A 20100-nucleotide genomic window follows, 5' to 3' on the forward strand; every position below is an offset into this window, starting at 1 on the left:
GCCCCCGCGCCCCTCCTCCAAGCCCCGCGAGTCCTGACTTCTGATTGGCTCCCCCTCGTCCCTCGCCGCCCAGTCAGCGCAGACTATTGGAAGGCGGGGCGAGGCCGGGAGACCGGGATTTTTTTCCTGGCCCCGCCTAGGAGGCTGCTACAGAACAGAACAGAAATTCAGAGATCCGACTTCCGTTGACTTTCTGCAACTCTGCCCCGCCTTCTCACAGTGAGTATCCCAGTCGGAATTCGGCTACATTTTCATGAATCGGACTCCTTATTCCTGATTGGCTCTCCGGGTTGCCGCCCCACCCCGAGTGGGCAGGTTTTCGGCTCTTGAGTGGCACCTCCGAGTTCCCCAGGGTCCAGGTTGTCGTGGCGGTAACCCTGACAGCTCCTCACCAGCATCCACGTTTTGTTTCCTAGCCTTCCCTCCTTCTGTTGGAGGCACGTATCCTGGAAGTGATACGTTTAGAAAACGTGGCCCCAGGGAGACTCGACCCTAGACCAGCCCCAGGAACTGCAAGAGTCCTGTTTGGAAGGCCTGAGTAAGGCCTGGCTGCGTTCCGCGGGGAGATGCTGGAATGTTAGAACCCGAACAGTTTAGGCAGGGCGCAGGTGGCTCACGCCTGTAATCCCAGCAATTTGGGAGGCCGAGGCGGGAGGATCACCTGAGGTCAGGAGCTCGAGACCAGCCTGGCCAACATGTGAAACCCCCTCTCTACTAAAAATACAAAAATTAGACTCGGGGGTAGGTATGCCTGCAGCTGCAGAGAGATGTACGGGAACAGACACACAACTCTCCCTCCCAGATAAGCGCAACAAAGAGATGCAGAAGCAATCCAAGCCTCTGATAAACTCTCCCACCCCGAATCCTTAAAAACTTACTTAGTCTGTAAGAGTGTGCCTCTGACCTAACTTGGGCAGACGCCCCTGTCAAGTTTGTTTTCTCTAAAATAAACCTCTCATGATCTTAACTGTCAAGGGCATGAGGCACTGATAAATAGCTTGATGCCCTTCTCCAGCCAAGCAGGACTTCTCGGGTAAGTCAGAGCACTCTATCTACTGTAGGCTACTGGAAGAGAGTCATGGGCACTGGTCCACTCATGCCTGCAACTTGGTCTCTATTTTGTTTTTGCCAAGGCACATCCACCCTGCTTTCTGTCAGGATATAACACACTCGGATTATCTATAGTCACCCTGATTAACTTGGATGATTCTCAAACCCCTATCAACCACCTACTGAGGGAGGCTTCTTCCCCTGCTTCACTTCTTTTTTTTTTTTTTTTTTTTAGACAGAGTCTCTCTCTGTCACCCAGGCTGGAGTGCAGTGGCCGGATCTCAGCTCACTGCAAGCTCCGCCTCCCGGGTTCACGCCATTCTCGCCTCAGCCTCCGCAGTAGCTGGGACTACAGGCGCCCGCCACCACGCCCGGCTAGTTTTTTGTATTTTTTTAGTAGAGACGGGGTTTCACCGTGTTAGCCAGGATGGTCTCGATCTCCTGACCTCGTGATCCGCCCGTCTCGGCCTCCCAAAGTGCTGGAATTACAGGCTTGAGCCACCGTGCCCGGCACCTGCTTCACTTCTAATCTCCAAAAGGCAGGGCTGTTTTTCACAACCCCAGGGGAACATAATTAATATCTCATTCCTTTAGATTGTCAGAGTAATTTTGACTTGGATTTTTCTGTAACCAGAATTGGAATCCTGCTGGCTCCCTTAGGCCCCTCTGCATGCCTTTTCCCTTGAGTGGCTTCTGAGTTATTTCCACCTGACATTATTCCAGCTATATTGGTATTTTTCTACTTCTCTTGGGATGAGGGAATGGGAATTAAGATTGAATCTGTAAATTGTGAGAATTGGAGGCAGGGCTACTGGATCCACAACTGCCTCTTTGGTATGTGCCTGTTTCCACTCCGTGAATTCTTTTGAAATATTGTATTTGGTAGGGTGCGGTGGCTCATGCCTGTAATCCGAGCATTTGGGGAGGCTGATGGAGGTGGATTATTTGAGTTCAGGAGTTTGAGACCCGCCTGGACAACATGGTGAAACCCCATCTCTACTAAAAAGACAAAAATTAGCCGTGCATGGTGGCAGACCCCTGTAATCCCAGCTCCTAGGAGGCTGAGGTAGGAGAGTCGCTTGAACCTGGGAGGTGGAGTTTGCAGTGAGCCGAGATTGCACCACTGCACTCCAGCCTGGACCACAGAGCAAGACTCCGTCTCAAAAAAGAAAAAAAAATGTACTTTGTAAATTGCCTTTTTCACTTTAAGTGACCATTTCCTTGTTTTAAAGAATATCCTCATACATAAATCTTTCGTGCACTTTATGTGTTTAAACTGCTCAGCGTCATATTACTAGGAATAAGATAATAAACACTTTTAAGGCCTTTTTATTTATTTATTTTGAGACAGGGTCTCAATCTGTTGCTCAGGAGTGCAGTGGCACGATCTCAGCTCACTGCAGCCTCTGCCTCCTGTGCTCAAGGGATCCGCCTGCCTCAGCCTCCCGAGTAGCTGGGACTATAGGCACGCATCACTACGCCCCGCTCCTTTTTTGTAGAGACGGGTTTCGCCATGTTTCCCAGGCTGGTCTTGAACTCCTGGGTTAAGCAATCCTCCCACCTCAGCCTAGCAAAGTGTTGGGATTACGGGCGTGAGCCACTGCACCCGGTCTAAGCCTCTTAATACATGTTGCCAAATCATGTTTTCCTCTCAATAATGCCAACATTGGATATCGTGATTTTTTTTTTTTTTTTTTTTTTTTTTGGAGACGGAGTCTTGCACTGTTGCCAAGGCTGGAGTGCAGTGGCGCCATCTTGGCTCACGGCAAGCTCCGTCTCCCGGGTTTACGCCATTCTCCTGCCTCTCAGCCTCCTGAGTAGCTGGGACTACAGGCGCCCGCCACCACACCCTGCTAATTTTTTGTCCTTTTTTTTTTTTTTTTTTTTTTAAAGTAGAGACGGGGTTTCACGGTGTTAGCCAGGATGGTCTCAATCTCCTGACCTCGTGATCTGCCCGCCTTGACCTCCCAAAGTGCTGGGATTACAGGCGTGAGCCACCGCGCCTGGCTGGATATCATGATTTTTAAAAGTTCCACCAACGTAAGACAAGATGTGTTGTCATTTTTTTTTTTTGAGACGGAGTTTTGCTCTGTCACCCAGCCTGGAGTACAATGGTGTGGTCCCAGCTCACTGCAACCACCACCTCCTGGGTTCAAGCGATTCTCCCGCCTCAGCCTCCCAAGTAGCTAGGACTACAGGCACATGCCACCATACCCAGCTAATTTTTGTATTTTTAGTAGATACGGGGTTTCACTATGTTGGCCAGGCTGGTCTCGAACTGACCTCGTGATCCGCCTGCCTTGGCATCCCAAAGTGCTGAGATTACAGGCGTGAGCCACCGTGCCTGGCCAGATATCTCATTTTAAGCCGGGCGTGATGTTGCAAGTCTATAGTCCCAGCTACTCCAGGAGGCTTAGGCAGGAAAAGTGCTTGAGCCCTGGAGTTCGAGGTCAGCCTGGGCCACATAGTGAGACTGGTTTCTAGGGGTGAAAAAAATGTCATGTCGTTGTATTAACGTTTCTTCAGTTGGCTACTGGAGCAGTTTTACGTAGTGGCTCTCAAACGTAGCTCAGTGGCTGGTCATGGTGGCTCATGCCTGTAATCCCAGCAGTCTGGGAGGCTGAGGTGGGAGAACTGATTGAGGCCAGGCTTTTTTTTTTTTTTTTTTTTAAAGAGCTCAGTGATAAAAAAAAAAAACTGGAGTGAAACAAAATGAACAATTTGCAGTGAGAGTATAGACATGGTTTTACATTATAAAACAATGTCCCATAAAATATCCCAGCAGTTTTATGATACTTCCTTTATATATTACAAGTTGTTTAAAATGCTCAAAATTGGCTTTAGTCTCCACAGTGGGCTACAGCTAAAGCAGCGCTTAGAGGAAAATTTAAATATTTACATTTACATTGGAGGAAAAGTGTTAACAAAGCTGGGGGAAAGGAGGAAATTAAATAAGTAACAGGAAACACTTAAGAGCAGAAACCAATAAAAGACAACAAACCGGGCACGGTGGCTCATGCCTGTAATCCTAGCACTTTGGGAGGCTGCGGCAGGCTGATCACGTGAGGTCAGGAGTTTGCGACCAGCCTGGCCAACAGGGGGAAACCCCGTCTCTACCAAAAATATAAAACAAATTAGCTGGGCATGGTGGCACATGCCTGTAATCCCAGCTACTCGGGAGGCTGAGGCAGAATTGCTTGAACCCGGGAGGTGGAGGTTGCGTTAAGCCGAGATCGTGCCACTGCACTTCAGACTGGGCAACAAAGCCAGACTCCGTCTCAAAAAACAAACAAACAAAAAAAACCCAAAACCAAACAAAAAACCAGAAAACAATGTAAAAAATTGGCTCTTTAAAAAATCAATTCAATTTCTAACCCCTTAGAAAGACTGATCAAGGAAAAGAAAGAAAACACAAATTACCAATATTGGTAATAAAAAGGGACCCTGCCACAGACCATACAGATATTAATAGATGGAAAATATTGAAAAAAAAATGCTTTAAAATTCAGTACTACCACCACGTAAACACAACATTCACAGTGACAACACACTTATTTAAGAGACAGGATCTTGCTGTCACCCAGGCTGGAGTGCAGTGGCATAAATCATAGCTTGCTGCTGCCTCAACCTAGGCTCAAGCATCCCTCCTGCCTCAGCCTCCTAAGTAGCTGGGACTACAGGTGCACACCACCACACCAAGCTAATTGTTATTACTAAGAGACAGGGCCTTGCTATGTTGCCCAGGGTGGGGTCAAATTCCTGACTTCAAGTGATCCTCCTGCCTCCTGCCTTGGCCTCCCAAAGTGTTGGAATTATAGGTGTGAACCACCTCGCCTGGCCCACACTTGTCGTTATACAAGCAAATTTTGTGAGAATTATTTGCTTTTGCAATAAATGCATTTTTCAAGTATACAACACAGGTTTATAACATACATCAAATCAAAATGGTAAAGCTGAAGCTACTTTGTAATTAAAAAGCAAAATTAGCATCAAGTGAAAACTGTAAACCAACTAAATGTTACACTGATGAAGCTGGAAATTTCCTCCCAGGCGGATATTCAAACTATCAGCTTGTGCCTATGTTGGTATTAGCCTTTATAATGCAAAATTCTTAGAATACTAAATTGGAATCCTTAGAAAATTCTAATAAAGTGCCAATTGTGGTTTATGATTACTGAATTCTAATAAATAAACCTTACTCATTTAGGTTGCTAATAGTGGGAAGAAAGGATACATCTTTTTGAATCAATGTCCCCGCCTAAATCTCATGTGGGATTGTAATCCCCAGTGTTGGAGGTGGGGCCTGGTGGGAGGTGACTGGATTATGGGGGCAGTTTCTCATGGTTTAACACCATCCCCCTTGGTGCTGTCCCTATAGTGAGTTCTCCTGACATCTGGTTGTTTAAAAGTGTGTGGAACCTCCCCTGTCCCTCTCTTCCTCCTGCTCCGGCCATGTGAAGTGCTTGCTCCCACTTAATCTTCCACCGTGATTGTAAGTTTCCTGAGGCCTCCCCAGAAGCCAAGCAGATGCCAGCATCATGCTTCCTGTACATCCTGCAGAACCATGAGCCAATTAAACCTCTTTTTAAAATAAATTACCCAGTCTCAGGCATTTCTTTATACAATGCGAGAACAAATACACCTGGGATCCTGGCTCCCAGCTTCCAATGACTTGCTTCATGAACATTAATGAACAGGCAGCACAGAGAGCAGGCATCCTCCTGCCCTGCGCTGCTCCTGTAGCACAGAGGCACAGGAACACATAGCATCTGGATGGCAGCACATTTCGTGTTTTTTTTTTTTTTTTTTCTGAGACGGAGTCCCGCTCTGTTGCCGAGGCTGGAGTGCTGTGGCGCAATTTCCGCTCACTGCAAACTCTGCCTCCCAGGTTTACGCCATTCTCCTGCCTCAGCCTCCCAAGTAGCTGGGACTACAGGTACCTGCCACCATGTCCGGCTAATTTTTTTATTTTTAGTAGAGACTGGGTTTCACCATGTTGGCCAGGATGGTCTTGATCTCCTGACCTTGTGATCTGCCCACCTTGGCCTCCCAAAGTGCTGGGATTACACGCATGAGCTACTGTGCCCAGCCGGATGGCAGCACATTTCCTACATCATTTTGTTTTATTTTCAACTACTACAAAATAGAACAAGAATCAAATGTGATAATACAATTTTCTTTATTAAAAATAATTTACAGCATCAGTAACATATACACAATTGTCATCAACTGAACTTCGCCTCCAATATATTTTTATACAATACTTAACATTATTGAACTTAAAACTGTTACACTGTTTTGTTGGCTTTAAATAATAGACAATGATTTTTGTCTATTACTTAGTGATAGACAAAGTGATTACTTTGTCTGTTACTTAAGTGAGATTATGTTTTCATAGCCACATATTATGTGTAAAATTGATAGAAACATCAGCAATATCACCCTTTAGGGGAAAAAACACTGAAAAAGCCAAAGTCCACCCTCTTCTTCTCTCTTATTACTCCAATCAAACTAAGATAGGGTAAACATCCAGTATCTTAGTATCTTCTCCTAAACCTAAAGACAAAAGAAAGGTGTCTTCTATTCAACCACAGAAAAATGTCAAATAATTTCTCCTCATCCTCTCATTCATCACTGTGAAAGCAAATGAACACAACCTTGTTACCATATATGCAGGCAACTATGATTCTGACTTAGGTCCTAGCTTTACATTCCTTTAGTACAACTGTTGTTTGATTACCAACGAAAACCTGAGCACTCTGGCTAGAGGGATACTAGTACCTTCTTTCAAATGTCAGCATGGAGATAAATAGTGACAACTGTCATCTTAGATACTTTTTAGATATAATAATGGCAATTCAGTGGCTGGATGACATTTTCATTGATTCCATTGTGTAAGAGTAGCAAAACCCCAAAATATGAAAATGGCAATGACATGTAGCATAATGTTTTTAAAGTATAAAAAAAAAACCTGCTGTTGGTAATGACCTTTGAAATTGTACTTTAAGCTTACAACACTGATTTGCTTTTCTTGTGTGTCTGACATTACACTTCCTTATTTTTTTTGGTAACACAAAATTATCCAGGTATAGTCAAAAAAGAAGATATAGACAATAAAAACTAACAGATGCCACATTTTGCAAACATAGCATTTGGCTAGAGGCAGAATTATAAGGTATACATATTAAAACATACATCCACGACTCTCCTCCTCAATTTGGAACCATGTTTATCAAGTTTTTACTTCATTGTATATAAGCCAAAAAATTAAGAGAACCTTGATTTGTTCCTGAAATACAAGATTTGCTTGTATTATTACTGGACTAGGTAGACTGGATATGTGAATGTTTAATTCATAGTTAGCTAGCTTTACCATCATCTCCTGAATCAGCTGCTGAGGATGCCTGTGCCTCCGCCCATAACTATATATAGAGTATGCTTTCAAAACAATATAGGCCGGGTGCGGTGGCTCACAACTGTAATCCCAGCACTTTGGGAGGTCGAGGTGGGTGGATCACGAGGTCAAGAGATTCAGATCATCTGGCCAACATGGTGAAACCCTGTCTCTACTAAAACTACAAAAATTAGCTGGGCGTGGTAGCGCATGCTTGTAGTCCCAGCTACTCAGGAGGCTGAGGCAGAAGAATCGCTTGAACCCAGGAGGCGGAGGTTGCAGTGAGCCAAGACCATGCCATTGCACTCCAGCCTGGTGACAGAGCAAGACTCCGTCTCAAAAACAAAACAAAACAAAACAAAACAGATTTGTTTCCTGCTGCACAATCTGGAATTACCATTTCTTCAGAGCACATACAGGCATTTCATCATTCAACTTGTAATTTCTCCTAACTCATGTTTTCATGTAAATTAAAAACACATGCACTGACAAATAAATATACAGTATATATCAAGAACACAATATAATTTGAAAGTGTCGAAGAAAATACTTATACAAAATTTAAATAAGGAAATCATTTTGTCAAACTCTAGTCCATCTTATTGTCTAAACACATATTTGCAAAATATTTTCAAAAGATTGTATGATTATGTGCAAAGTTCTCAGTGGTCTTCATCCACTGGTTTGGTAGTTTCAGCATTTTGCTTAAAACAAGTAATTATTTATGCAATGTGAACTAATTCTGAATTGCAGTAACTAAGTCATAGAAAGATCTCTATGTGAAAAAAAAATCACTACAACTAACCTTTAGCCTGCTAAATTTCTTAATTAAGAAATGGTATGGAACCTTCTATAATTAATTTTCCAACCTTTTTTTAAAAAATTGCCAAACATCTTGTTGACAGAACATTTGATGTGATGGGCAGACATGCATATTGAGGATACATAGTACTCAGCAATAACTTAAGTGTTTTATCCTTACAGTCAGCTTTGGTTAAAACATAACAAAATTAATAAAATCATGCATCGCAGGTGATAAATGATTCAAAATGACAGGAAATCAATTTAATGAAGAAATAGCAACATTTAAAAAATGCATAGGGTTGAGTACCCGTATAATTGAGGGTGGATAATTTAAATGTCTAGAAGAAATCAGTTCAGAGTTTAATGATTAAATAACATTCTCTTTAGCAACTATGAGTGTGAAATTTTGGTTAATGACACCGAAAATATTAGGTTATAGGAAGTTACAGTATTACATAAGGTGAGCAAAATAATCTAATCCAATTAATATAATGCCATCGGGGGCTTGTCAGATAGTCACAGTGGCAAACTGCTGAAACATTAAAGGCTGCGTCATATGTGATATGTATTTCCACTGCTAATACATGGTGCCACACAATCAGTTGTATTTTGCCATGGTCCATCTTTGTATGTGGAGGGAACCTTGGCTGGACTGGACAGAATGATTGTGACCTGGGGCAGGTTCTATCCCTTGAAGTTAGACTAAGGATAAACCTGATTATATGACAAACTAAGAATGCCAAATGTGTCCAGCTCAATTCTGAAGAGCAATTAATATACTTAAAAGGTCCACTTATAAATGAGATTCCAATGACCACAATTTTAGAGTCTAATCTGGCTTCTTGTATTTCAATCTGCTACTCTTAAACCAACAAACAGTAGTACACAGTTTTATTGGTGCAAAACTAAACAACTCCAGGAAGGTTACTCATATAAGAATCTTCAACACAAATTCTGCCTTTATTTACAAAATGGTCTGATAAAATATCGCCCCCCCCATACTTACAGGTCTCTTCCACAACACACTTCACACGTTGATTTTAGCAATGTTAATAGCACCATTCGTATATTATTTAAAATCAAGAAGATTTCATTTCAGTTACTATGTTGATTCATCATCATTTACATCCATGGATGAGATAAGTGAGTATACTGGGACTATCTGCAGCTCCATGGTAAGGATTCCTGGGTCCAGCACAAAAGGCTTTGCAGTTATCAGTTATGAAAGGTATCCATGGTAAGTAGATACTATGAGAATTTTCGTGCCACAAAGTTTAATAATCCTCCATGTTTGTACAATGTTATTTCCACATCATCTTCAAACGAAGCAATCACGCTGAATACTTTTCCAGTGCTTGTCTTTAAAGAAACAAAAACATCTCATGTGAGCAAGTAAATCTTCCAGGTGCTACTTGGTGGTTAAGACCATTTGTCTTCATATTTAATGACTATACTTGCCACATATTCTGTCTGATTTATCCTGGTTCTAATTTCTTATATTCTGATTGCCTGAAACTTTTCTGCTGCTTGAAAAACACCTGAGATACCTGATCATGGGCTTCATAGCTAAGTAGAAAAATAGCTACATTTAGATTTTGACTTATTAATTGGGGAAGTTATACTCACTATTCATATTCATTTTACACCAAATATTCATTGCATATAATCAATAACTCCTACTCTTTCCCCTTTTTTCTTAGTTGTAAAGTCTGTTTTGCTCTAACTTTGAACGTTCAACTTTGCCCTCTCTTTGGAGTGGTATGTATGCCTCCGTCAAAATTAGATCGGGACAGCAAAAAAATGACCACCATGAAAAGGAAACTGGCACTTGTTAAGTGGAAGTCAAGATTCCTCCATGTGTTCTTTTTTCTGGTATAAGCATCCAGTTCTTTCCACTTTTCCTCAGAGAACTTGAACTATTAACATAGCTAGATTTAAGTATGGCGGAGGGAGTCATCTTAAATGGCAACTTAACATGCATTAAGGGACTTCACTATATAATTTACAGCAATTGATGCGTATTCAATTCATAAACATTTGAGTGCATAATCATATATTTGAAAATTTTAGAGATACCTGTATATTCAATGTAATTCCAGGAGACAGTTCTTCAGGAAATGTTAAAGAAAATGTTTCTCTACCGGAGAGGCCCAAGGAATCTGCATTTTCTCCTGGAAGGAACTGAAGTGGAGCTATGCCAATTCCAATCAAATGATCTTTGTGTATTTTTTCATAACTTTCGGCCAAAACAGCTTTCACACCCTGTAATAAATGTGCATTTTATTTCCTCCAATCACTTCTGAAAGTTATTTACTGAGCATTTAAAGGGGGTAAAAATCTACTTTGGCCTTTCTCTAAATACTTTTAGTCTAATACCTCATACTGCATCAATATTCTATCAAAGTATTTACAGAAACTTTTTATAGATTATTTTTCTGAATTTTTATGGAGCTCCCTAAATTATTCTGGCTCCCCTTCTGCTGCTCTAGGGTTAAGTACTGCCGCTGCCTACCACATCATAAGAGCTCTATAAATGGGCTGGTTCCTTTGACCCCAAAGTAGGGCTCAGAAGGATTTCTATTTAAACATGACAGATCTAATATATGTGTTCAACACTCTTGAAATGCCACTAAAATAAAGGAATAAAGAAGGTATATGGGGCCAGGCACAGTGGCTTATATGCTTATAATCCCAGTACGTTGGAGGCTGAGGCAGAAGGATTATTTGAGGACGGGAGTTTGAGACCAGCCTAGGCAATATAGAGAGACCCTGTCTCTACAGAAAAAATAAAAAATAAAATAAAAAATAACAAGAACAGGCTGGATGCAGTGGTTCATGCCTATAATCCCAGCACTATGGGAGGCCGAGGTGGGTGGATCACTTGAGGCCAGGAGTTTGAGACCAGCCTGGCCAACATGGTGAAACTCCATCTCTACCAAAAACAGAAAAATTAGCTGGGCATGGTGGTATACCTGTAATCTCAGCTACTAAGGAGGCTGAGGCAGGAGAATCACTTGAGGTCGGTAAACGGAGGTTGCAGGGAGATCACGCCACTGCATTCCAGCCTGGGCAAGAGAGTGAGACTCTGTCTCCAAAAAATATAAGTAACAACAATAATAAAGAGGGTATAAGCCCATAGCAACGAAGGGAATAGGATGAGAGAATTCTATAAATATTTAGAAAACAGAGATAGGTAACTGATTTAGAAGACAATGTTGAAACCACAGAATGATAAAATGAAATTAGAGAGTGATACCAGTCAAGGTCTGAGTTAATGTGCAACACAAGCCCCAGGAAAAGGATTGAGATTCAGAGGATGAGCTTCTCAGAATACTTGTGGATACAGGTTACAAGGCCACACAAAGCATCCCCACTCCACAAGAGTAGAGGTTTATTCTCTGGAAAAAAAAAATGAGCCAAAGGCTCTAGACTTGTGTTTTTCAACTTTTTTCTCCACTGTCTACCCAAGGAGTCTTTTAAGACTTCCCCCCCCCATAATTGTGTCTTCCTGTTCACCTCCTTTCTCTCCAAAATTTTAACACCACTAAGATGCCGTGTATCTTTTTATGTACTCTATATTTATCTGTACTTCACGTGCAAAAAGTAAAATTTTTTTTTTTTACCACCTGAGAACCAATTTCTGTTCTTTGGGAGTGCCATCACCCCTCTTGAGAATATATTCTTTTTAAAAAATTTTTTTACTCATTTTCTGTTACAGCAGAAATAAGGAAGAGAATACATTCTCTAGACTGACAAACACTGGGCATAGGGGCTTGAGAATACCCCTGAAACAGGAGACTAAGTAGATGTCTACATCCTGAACAAGTCTCTTTCCTTGAAGACACTGAATGGCCTCAGAGAAAATACAGATAAGGACATATAGAATCTCTCAATGAAAAAGGTAGCTTATCACCCAATCACCTATAGTAAGGCACAGTAACTGACAAAACCCAGCCCCCATCCACGGCTTGTAATCAGTTTTTTAATATCTAACAAATGGAGGGCCAAGCATCACCTGCCATATGAGGAAAGCTTTCAACATCAAATACAAACACTAAAACACTTTCCAGGATAAAAAAGAACCTATACCTATCATTAATACTCATAATAATACTTATAATTAGTATCTTAAAAGGATGAGATTTTGGTTTATTCCTATAGCCCCTCAGAGTATTTACATTTTAAAGGAGATATTAAAGATTAAAATAAGAATGAGGCCTACATGATATGTGTTTCAGCCAGCCTTTTTAAAGCTACAATTGTAAAGAGAAGCACTTGTCAGTATGAAATGGCAAAAAGCACATGTCACATGACTATTCCCCCCAGCAGATGGCCTATTTGCTCTGCAATAAGGAAACAGTCTCAGGAGAAATGTCCTCCTGGCAGACAGCCAGGCACCACAATCTCCTATTTAGGGGGAAAAAAGGTGAAGCTTGGCCCACTACTTCAGAGTCTTTTACCCACTAATGGGGCAAATCTGAGAAAACTGAATCAAAAGGAGGCAAGTAAAATTAACAGTGGGGGCCGGGCACAGAGGCTCAAGCCTGTAATCCCAGCACGTTGGGAGGCCACAGCGGGAGGATCGCTTGAGCCTAGGAGTTCAAGATCAGCCTGAGCAAAATAGGGAGATTCCATCTCTACAAATAATACAAAAATTGGCCAGGGGTGGTAACTCATGGTTGTAGTCCCAGCTACTTGGGAGGCTGACACAGGAGAACTGATTGCACCTGGGAGGTCATGGCTGCAGAGAGCAGTGATTGCGCCACTTCACTCCAGTCTGGGTGACAAGGACACGGTCTCAAAACCAAACAAACAAACAAACAAAAAAAATCAATACGTATAATTATAAAACAACAGTTTAAAACAGAATTTCCTTTCCCTCTATTATGCTGACTTCTTCACATAAGACTGATGTAGGTTTAACCAAACTCAAGAGTATTAAAATGATACTAACGAAATGAGTACAAAGTATTATCTAAGATCACTGAAACAAACAAAACCCTCTATACCTATGAGGTTCAAATAACTATAAAAAATCCAAATAAACTTTGACAGTATGTTACTGACAAAAGGGAACATTTAAAACTCTTTGAAGCTTAAGATGATAAATTTTAAGATTCAATACCAGTAAATATGGTCCTTTGGCAGCCCAGTCTCTGGAGTTTCCTGAACCATATTTCTTTCCTGCTAAAATAATCAGCGGGATACCTTCTTTCTGGTACAGCTCTGCAGCCTCAAATACATCTAGCTGTAGATTAAAACAAACACAAAAATCTTTAATACAAATTTTGATCCAGTTAGAATTGTCTAAATACTTTGTGTGCATCCTCACCGTCTGTCCTGACGGAAAATGAATTGTTTTAGGAGCTGGTTTTCCAATAAACTTATTAAAAAGCTTGATATTTGCAAAAGTGCCTCTTGTCATTACAGCATCATTACCTCTTCGAGCTCCGTAAGAGTTGAATTCACGAGGGGTAAGGCTACAAGAAAGTAATGAAAGTCAGTTTTCATTACATATGGAAAACAATCACACACTACTGAGTTGTAAGACTTATTAAAAATTTTTTTTATCACAGAAAATTTCAAACATAAACAAAAGAAAACAAAACCATGAATGTCCACACGCCTATCACTAAGCTATAACTTAACGGATTCTTGGTTTCTTCTACAGTCAACCCCATTAGATCATTTTGAAGCAAAACTGAGATATATTTTAACAGCATACATTTCAGTACATTTCTCTAAAAGATATAGACTTAAAATCTTTACACCAAAAAAAAAAAAAAAATCACAATAATTTATTAACATCAGATAGTCAATATTCAAATGTCACTGATTATTTCCAAACTACTTTAAGTTGGCTTGTTCAAATCAGGATCAAAATGCAGTTCATAAATGCATTCAGTTGATCTCAAGTGTTTTAATCTACAGTTGACCTTTAAACATAAATTTGAGTTGTGTGGGTCCACTTATACAACGATTTTTTTCAACCAAATGCTGACAGAAAATATATTATTCACAGGATGCAGAAAACTGCAAATACGATTTTTCATGCATCTGCAGGACTGACTGTAGGAATTTTTCATGCATCTGCAGGACTGACTGTAGGAATTCAGTATGTGTGCATTTGGGTATACATGGGTGGTCCTGGAACCAATCCCACATCTATACTAAGGAGTGACAGTATATGTTCCCTCTCCTTCCTCCTGCTTGTGCTCTATCTGATGAAATAAAGTCACTTGTATACTTCTCTGTACCCACATTGTGTTGACTGCATCTCCATGGATCATTTAACAAGTTCTTCTGCCTTCTGTTCTTGTAAATCACATGTTAGATCCAGTGGCTTGATAAGATTTGGGTTTTTAATTTTTGGCAACAATGCTTCATAGGTCATGTGTACTTCTATCAGGAGGCACAAGATAGCCAATTGTCTTTTCCTGGAATGTTACCAGCTCATTGTGGTCTAGATTGCTTATTTTACTAGAGACTGTAAAATAGTGACACTATAATTCACCCATTCCTTCTTCATTTTTTAGCTATAAAAGTTCTATAAAGAAAAACTTTCCAGCAGGCATGGTGGCTCCTACCTGCAATACCAGCACTTTGGGAGGTCAAAGTGGGAAGAATGCTTGAGCCCATGTGTTGGAGACCAGCCTGTGCAACAAAGGGAGATCTCATCTCTACAAAAAATTTAAAAATTATGCAGGCATGACGGTGTGAGCCTGTAGTCCCAAGCTACTCAGGAGGGTGTGACAGGAGGAGTGCTTGAGCCCAGGAGTTCCAGGCAGCAGAGAGCCAACTGCCATTGCCCTCCAGCCCGGGCAAGAGTGAGACCCTGTCTCTACAAACAAACAAAAGACAAACTTTCCTTCATCAATGATTTGGTTATGCTGAAATACATTCCATACAGGAAAGGCTGGTTAAAGAATTGATAATATTTACCAGTTTTCAAGCTAATGAGCTGGTCCTGGCCCTGAGACCTTTAGACAGAAGACTGATGGTCTCTTGACAACTCCCTTGTTTTTGGTAATCTTGGTAATTTTTGGTAAAATCGTGTACATTTTCCAGTCCCAGATCTGGAATCACTAATTTCTCCATGAAGCACTGGTCCACCATACTGGGAAATAGTATTTAGAAAACATAATCTGGGTGCTAGGGGTATTGCTACTGGATTAGTGACTACATATAACGTTTTAGGGAAAAATAACTGAACATAAATATCTCAACAATCAACAACTGACTTTCATCGGCCTCTGATCTGGTCTTTTACGCAGAGGCAACAATACTCTAAATTTGTGCATTTAAATTCTTACTTCAGGGTGGGAGTGTTAGGAGGTTTGAGTGTCTTTATTTTTAGAAAATTCTAATTGATGAACACTACTGGATTAAATGTGCTAAGAAATACATACCAGAAGGCGTAATAATTACAAAAATTGTACATTTGAGAGAAGTGTTGACTGTTTTTTTTTGGAAGTATGTCACAATTATGATGAAGATGGAAATCACAATCAAAAAAATATTTATAGGAAAGAAAACTTATTTCTCACCACTTTATAATAAAAGCTATGCAATATTATCACATGTCAAGACAAGCTATATGGACATTTTGGCCAGGCACGGTGGCTCATGCCTGTAATCCCAGCAATTTGGGAGGCCGAGGTGGGCGGATTACTTGGTCAGGAGTTTGAGACCAGCCTGGCCAACGTGGTGAAACCCCGTCTCTACTAAAAATACAAAAACTCTCTGGGCATGGTGGCGTGTGCCTGTAATTCCAGCTACTTGGGAGGCTGAGGCAGGAGAATGGCTTGAACCTGGGATGCAGAGGTGGCAGTGAGCTGAGATTGCACCACTGCACTCCAGCCTGGGTGACAGAGTGATAGTCTTTTGAGTGACAGTCTCAAAAATAAATAAATAAATTTCAATGAAAAAGCCTGTCATTTTAATTAGACAAGCATCAAACAACCATCCAATAAGCTAATCAGGTAGCAGTACTACACATTCTGCTTTTAGCAAAACTTTGTCTCATTGTCAAAACAGTCCTTTGATAACAGGGCAACTCTACATGATTAATCATGTAGAAATGAAATAAAATCTTACTAGTTTAAAATTTTTATCTCCAATATAAACAGCCTTTACATTTACATTTATTGTTCCTATAAAATTTTAGGCTCATGAAGCAGAAATTCATTGTCTTTTGATTTGATACACATCATTCCCAGCCTCACACATGTACATTTCACAGCCCATAAAATACACATTTAAATTCCTTACTCCCATAATGGGAAGCTGGTTTTAACCAAATGAGCAGGCTTCATTTGGTAGGTAAAACCAAGCTGATTTTTCAATAAAGTAGCACTGAAAAAGAAAAATCTTATTTCCAATCAGCTGTTTATTGAGACTATAAGGGCTCAATTTAAAATTGCAATTTCATTGTCTAAAGTCACAAGCAAAGACAGGTACAGAAGGTACCGCCCCCCTCCATTCTCCATTCTTGCTTAAGACAAACACATTGGCAGTCAGATATCTACGATAGCATGTATTTACTGGAAAAAAGGAACATGACCAATAGAAGCCTCTGAATCAATAAGAAACAAGAAAAAACAAAAACACTCTAAAGCCATGTACACATACCCTCTGTTTGTCAAATACTTAGCGGCAGCACTATTCCTAGCGATACTTCCTGCAGGTGATATATGATCTGTTGTGACAGAGTCTCCCAAATATAATAAGACATGGGCATTTTCAATAGCCTGGAGTGCAACTGGCTCTTTGGTCTAGAAGGTAAAAGTTCAAGGCATTTAACTCTTTACAAGACTTCTTAGTTTATAACAATCTTTAAAAGATCAAATAGTCAAACAGTACTTACGAGTTTATCAAAAAATGAAGGGCATCTGATGTAAGTAGACTTTAAGTCCCATGGAAACAAAACTGAATCTGGTGCTTCTAAGGAATTCCACCGTTTATTCCCCATCTGTGAATACAGTTAAAAGGGCTCAGAAGAAGAGGCACATGAAAATGATCAACGGAATAAAATAGTACTTAGGTCAGAACAAAAACAACAAAAATAGGCCTTATCCATTTGGAAAGAAAATTAAGACAGTGTATTCTTCTTTTTTTTAATGTAAAATTTTTATTTTTGCCCAGGCTGGTCTTAAACTCCTGAGCTCAAGTGATACGTGTGCCTTGGCCTCCCAGAGTGTTGGGATTATAGGCGTTAGCCACCATGCCCAGCCAAAACAGTGCATTGTAAAAAATCATGAGGTTTTTGGACAGGATGATTAAAAATTTGCTCCTCAAATTCTAGCATACCAGATCTCCAGGTACACTGTAAGGGGAAAGTTTCAATATAAACTGAACATAAAGACTACAGAGTCCAAAAAAAGTTAAAGAATTTAGAAAGATTTCTACATGTTGCCACAGAGAGATTAAGCATGTATGAGGTATGCTGTTAATGTCTAAGAATGTTATAATGGAGAAAAACCTCTGCTTTTTCAATATATTTGTTCCACATCAAAGCCTTCAAACTACATCCAAAAATCTCACCATTTCTTAGGCCAGGCACAGTGGCTCACACCTGTAATCCCAACACTTTGGGAGGCTGAGGTGGGTGGATCACTTCAGTCCAGGAGTTTGAGACCAGCCTGAGCATCTTTATTTTTTATTTTACAAAAAATAAAAAAATTAGCTGGGCCTGAGCGCCTGTGGCCCCAGTTACTCGGGAGGCTGAGGAGCAGGATTGTTTGAGTCCAGGAGGTTAAGGCTACAGTGAGCTGGTTCAGGCTACTGCACTCCAGCCTGGGTGACAGAGTGGGGCACCATCTCCCAAGAAACACCAAAAAATAAATAATAATTTTAAAAAATTGCATAATTTATATAATTATTCTCTTTACAGCTTATTTGCCTCTTCCCAGGAGAATTCTGGGTTTTGTTCACTGATGTATTCTGAACACCTAATCAATTCTTTCTTTTCCTCCTCAACTTTTATTTTAACTTCTGGGGTACATATGCAGGATATGCAGGTTTGTTACACAGGTAAATGTGTGCCACGATGGTTTGCTGCACGGATCATCCAATCAACACTAATCAATTCTGATACTCTAAGACATTTTCTTTCTTTCTTTTTTTTTTGAGATGGAGCTTTGCTCTTGTTGCCCAGGTTGTAGTGCAATGGCACGATTTCAGATCACCGCAACCTCTGCCTCCCAGGTTCAAGCGATTCTCCTGCCTCAGCCTCCTGAATAGCTGGGATTACAGGCATGCGCCACCACACCTGGCTAATTTTTCTGTATTTTTAGTGGAGATGGGGTTTCTCCATGTTGGTCAGGCTGGTCTTGAGCTCCTGACCTCAGGTGATCCACCTGCCTTGGCCTCCCCAAGTGCTGGGATTACAGACGTGAGCCACTGTGTCCAGCCGCCATTTGCTTTTTAATTATAGATTCCAGATACAAACTATTACACATTGAAAACCGCGTTCAAAATAACGTAATTTTAATTTTTATTCTAGTCAGAAAACAAGATATATGAAATAAAAGAACACTGCAAATTGATTAAACTATTTAAGAAACACATAAGACTCTTACTTCTATTTTATCTTTTAATGCTTTAAACATGGATAGTATAACATGTTCTTCCTCTACTCGATGAACTTCTTCTCGACTAGGCCAAATATCATGCAGGTAAATGTTCTTGCCGGTGGAGTCAGTACCTGGTTAAAATTTTTGAACATGACACTCAGTAAAAAAATAACTCTCTGAAAATGTTCATACCTTTTCAAAGACATATTATGGACATCAAGTAAATGATTCAACTGGGTGCTTCAGGCTTAAGCGGCTGGAAGAACTAATTACCTGCACATTTTATTTTCTTCACATAAACACAGAAATTAATAACTATACATTATCATAAGTTTTCCTGAAATAATTCAAAGAACAGATGGTCTAAGAAACATTTCAAAAATATAATGACTTCTGTGGGGAAACATATGTGTAGGTATACATATACATAAAGGAAAAGATACCTAAAGGTTCTGTCTGGAAATCTATATTCACTGTGCCTGCTATGGCATAAGCTACCACTAACGGTGGAGAGGCAAGATAATTGGCACGAACACAATCACAAAGACGACCTTCAAAATTTTTGTTTCCAGATAAAATTCCACAGGTAACCAAATCACCCTGAAAAAAAACACAAACACACAAACAAACATATTCAATTCTAGAGATGGTACAAATTTGGATAATCATATATAAGCAATCTTAAAGTCTGAGGGCGAGATTAACCAAAAAACATATTACTAACTTTTAAATACAGAACTATCCATCTTGCGAATAAACTAAATCAATTCCTTATATTATGAAGGAATTATTTCAAGGATCTACAAATGAGTCTTTCAATCATTTAAACATTCACAGGTTACAACTGCCAAGAGGTGCAGAGTTTACAGAAATATAAACACATCAATATATATTTTCTATAATTTAATAACAAAACATAGTTAAGAAAACCATTTAGATGGCCTGCCGATCCACACATTTTACCTGTTTTACCGCATTTAAAACTGCTTCTGATAAGGGGGCTGTATTTCCCACACAAGTTGAACATCCATAACCAACGATTTCAAATCTGCATTTCAAAAAATAAATGTGACTGAATAGCACATCACAATATTTATAGAGAAAAGACAAGTCTTATCTTGTATTTCTATCCCTGTAGTAAGATTACTTAAAAGACTATTCATGACACATGGATTAACCTTCATCAATATATTCACTTCACAACATTCTGAGCAATCAAGTCTAACTCTCAGGCATGCTATTTGAACCAACTCACTGCAGCCTTAACCTCCTGGGCTC

At 40.2% G+C, this 20100-nt stretch overlaps 1 protein-coding gene across 2 annotated transcripts in view; it reads right to left on the reverse strand.

Moving 5' to 3' along the window:
- Positions 1–6210: 6210 nt before the first annotated feature.
- IREB2 (iron responsive element binding protein 2) overlaps positions 6211–20100 on the reverse strand; it is a 63122-nt gene continuing 49232 nt past the window's right edge. For both annotated transcript variants that reach the window (XM_031668443.1, XM_031668444.1), the window contains 9 exons: positions 19786–19870; positions 19266–19422; positions 18829–18953; positions 17115–17219; positions 16880–17022; positions 13581–13728; positions 13374–13496; positions 10325–10510; positions 6211–9607 (listed from right to left, as the gene is read on the reverse strand). In XM_031668443.1, coding sequence (XP_031524303.1) covers positions 9497–9607; positions 10325–10510; positions 13374–13496; positions 13581–13728; positions 16880–17022; positions 17115–17219; positions 18829–18953; positions 19266–19422; positions 19786–19870 — 1183 coding nt within the window. In that variant the 3' untranslated portion in view covers positions 6211–9496. The remainder of the gene's footprint in view (positions 9608–10324; positions 10511–13373; positions 13497–13580; positions 13729–16879; positions 17023–17114; positions 17220–18828; positions 18954–19265; positions 19423–19785; positions 19871–20100) is intronic.

This window comes from Papio anubis, chromosome 7 (assembly GCF_008728515.1).
Source record: "Papio anubis isolate 15944 chromosome 7, Panubis1.0, whole genome shotgun sequence".
Classification (NCBI taxonomy): Eukaryota; Metazoa; Chordata; class Mammalia; order Primates; family Cercopithecidae; genus Papio; species Papio anubis.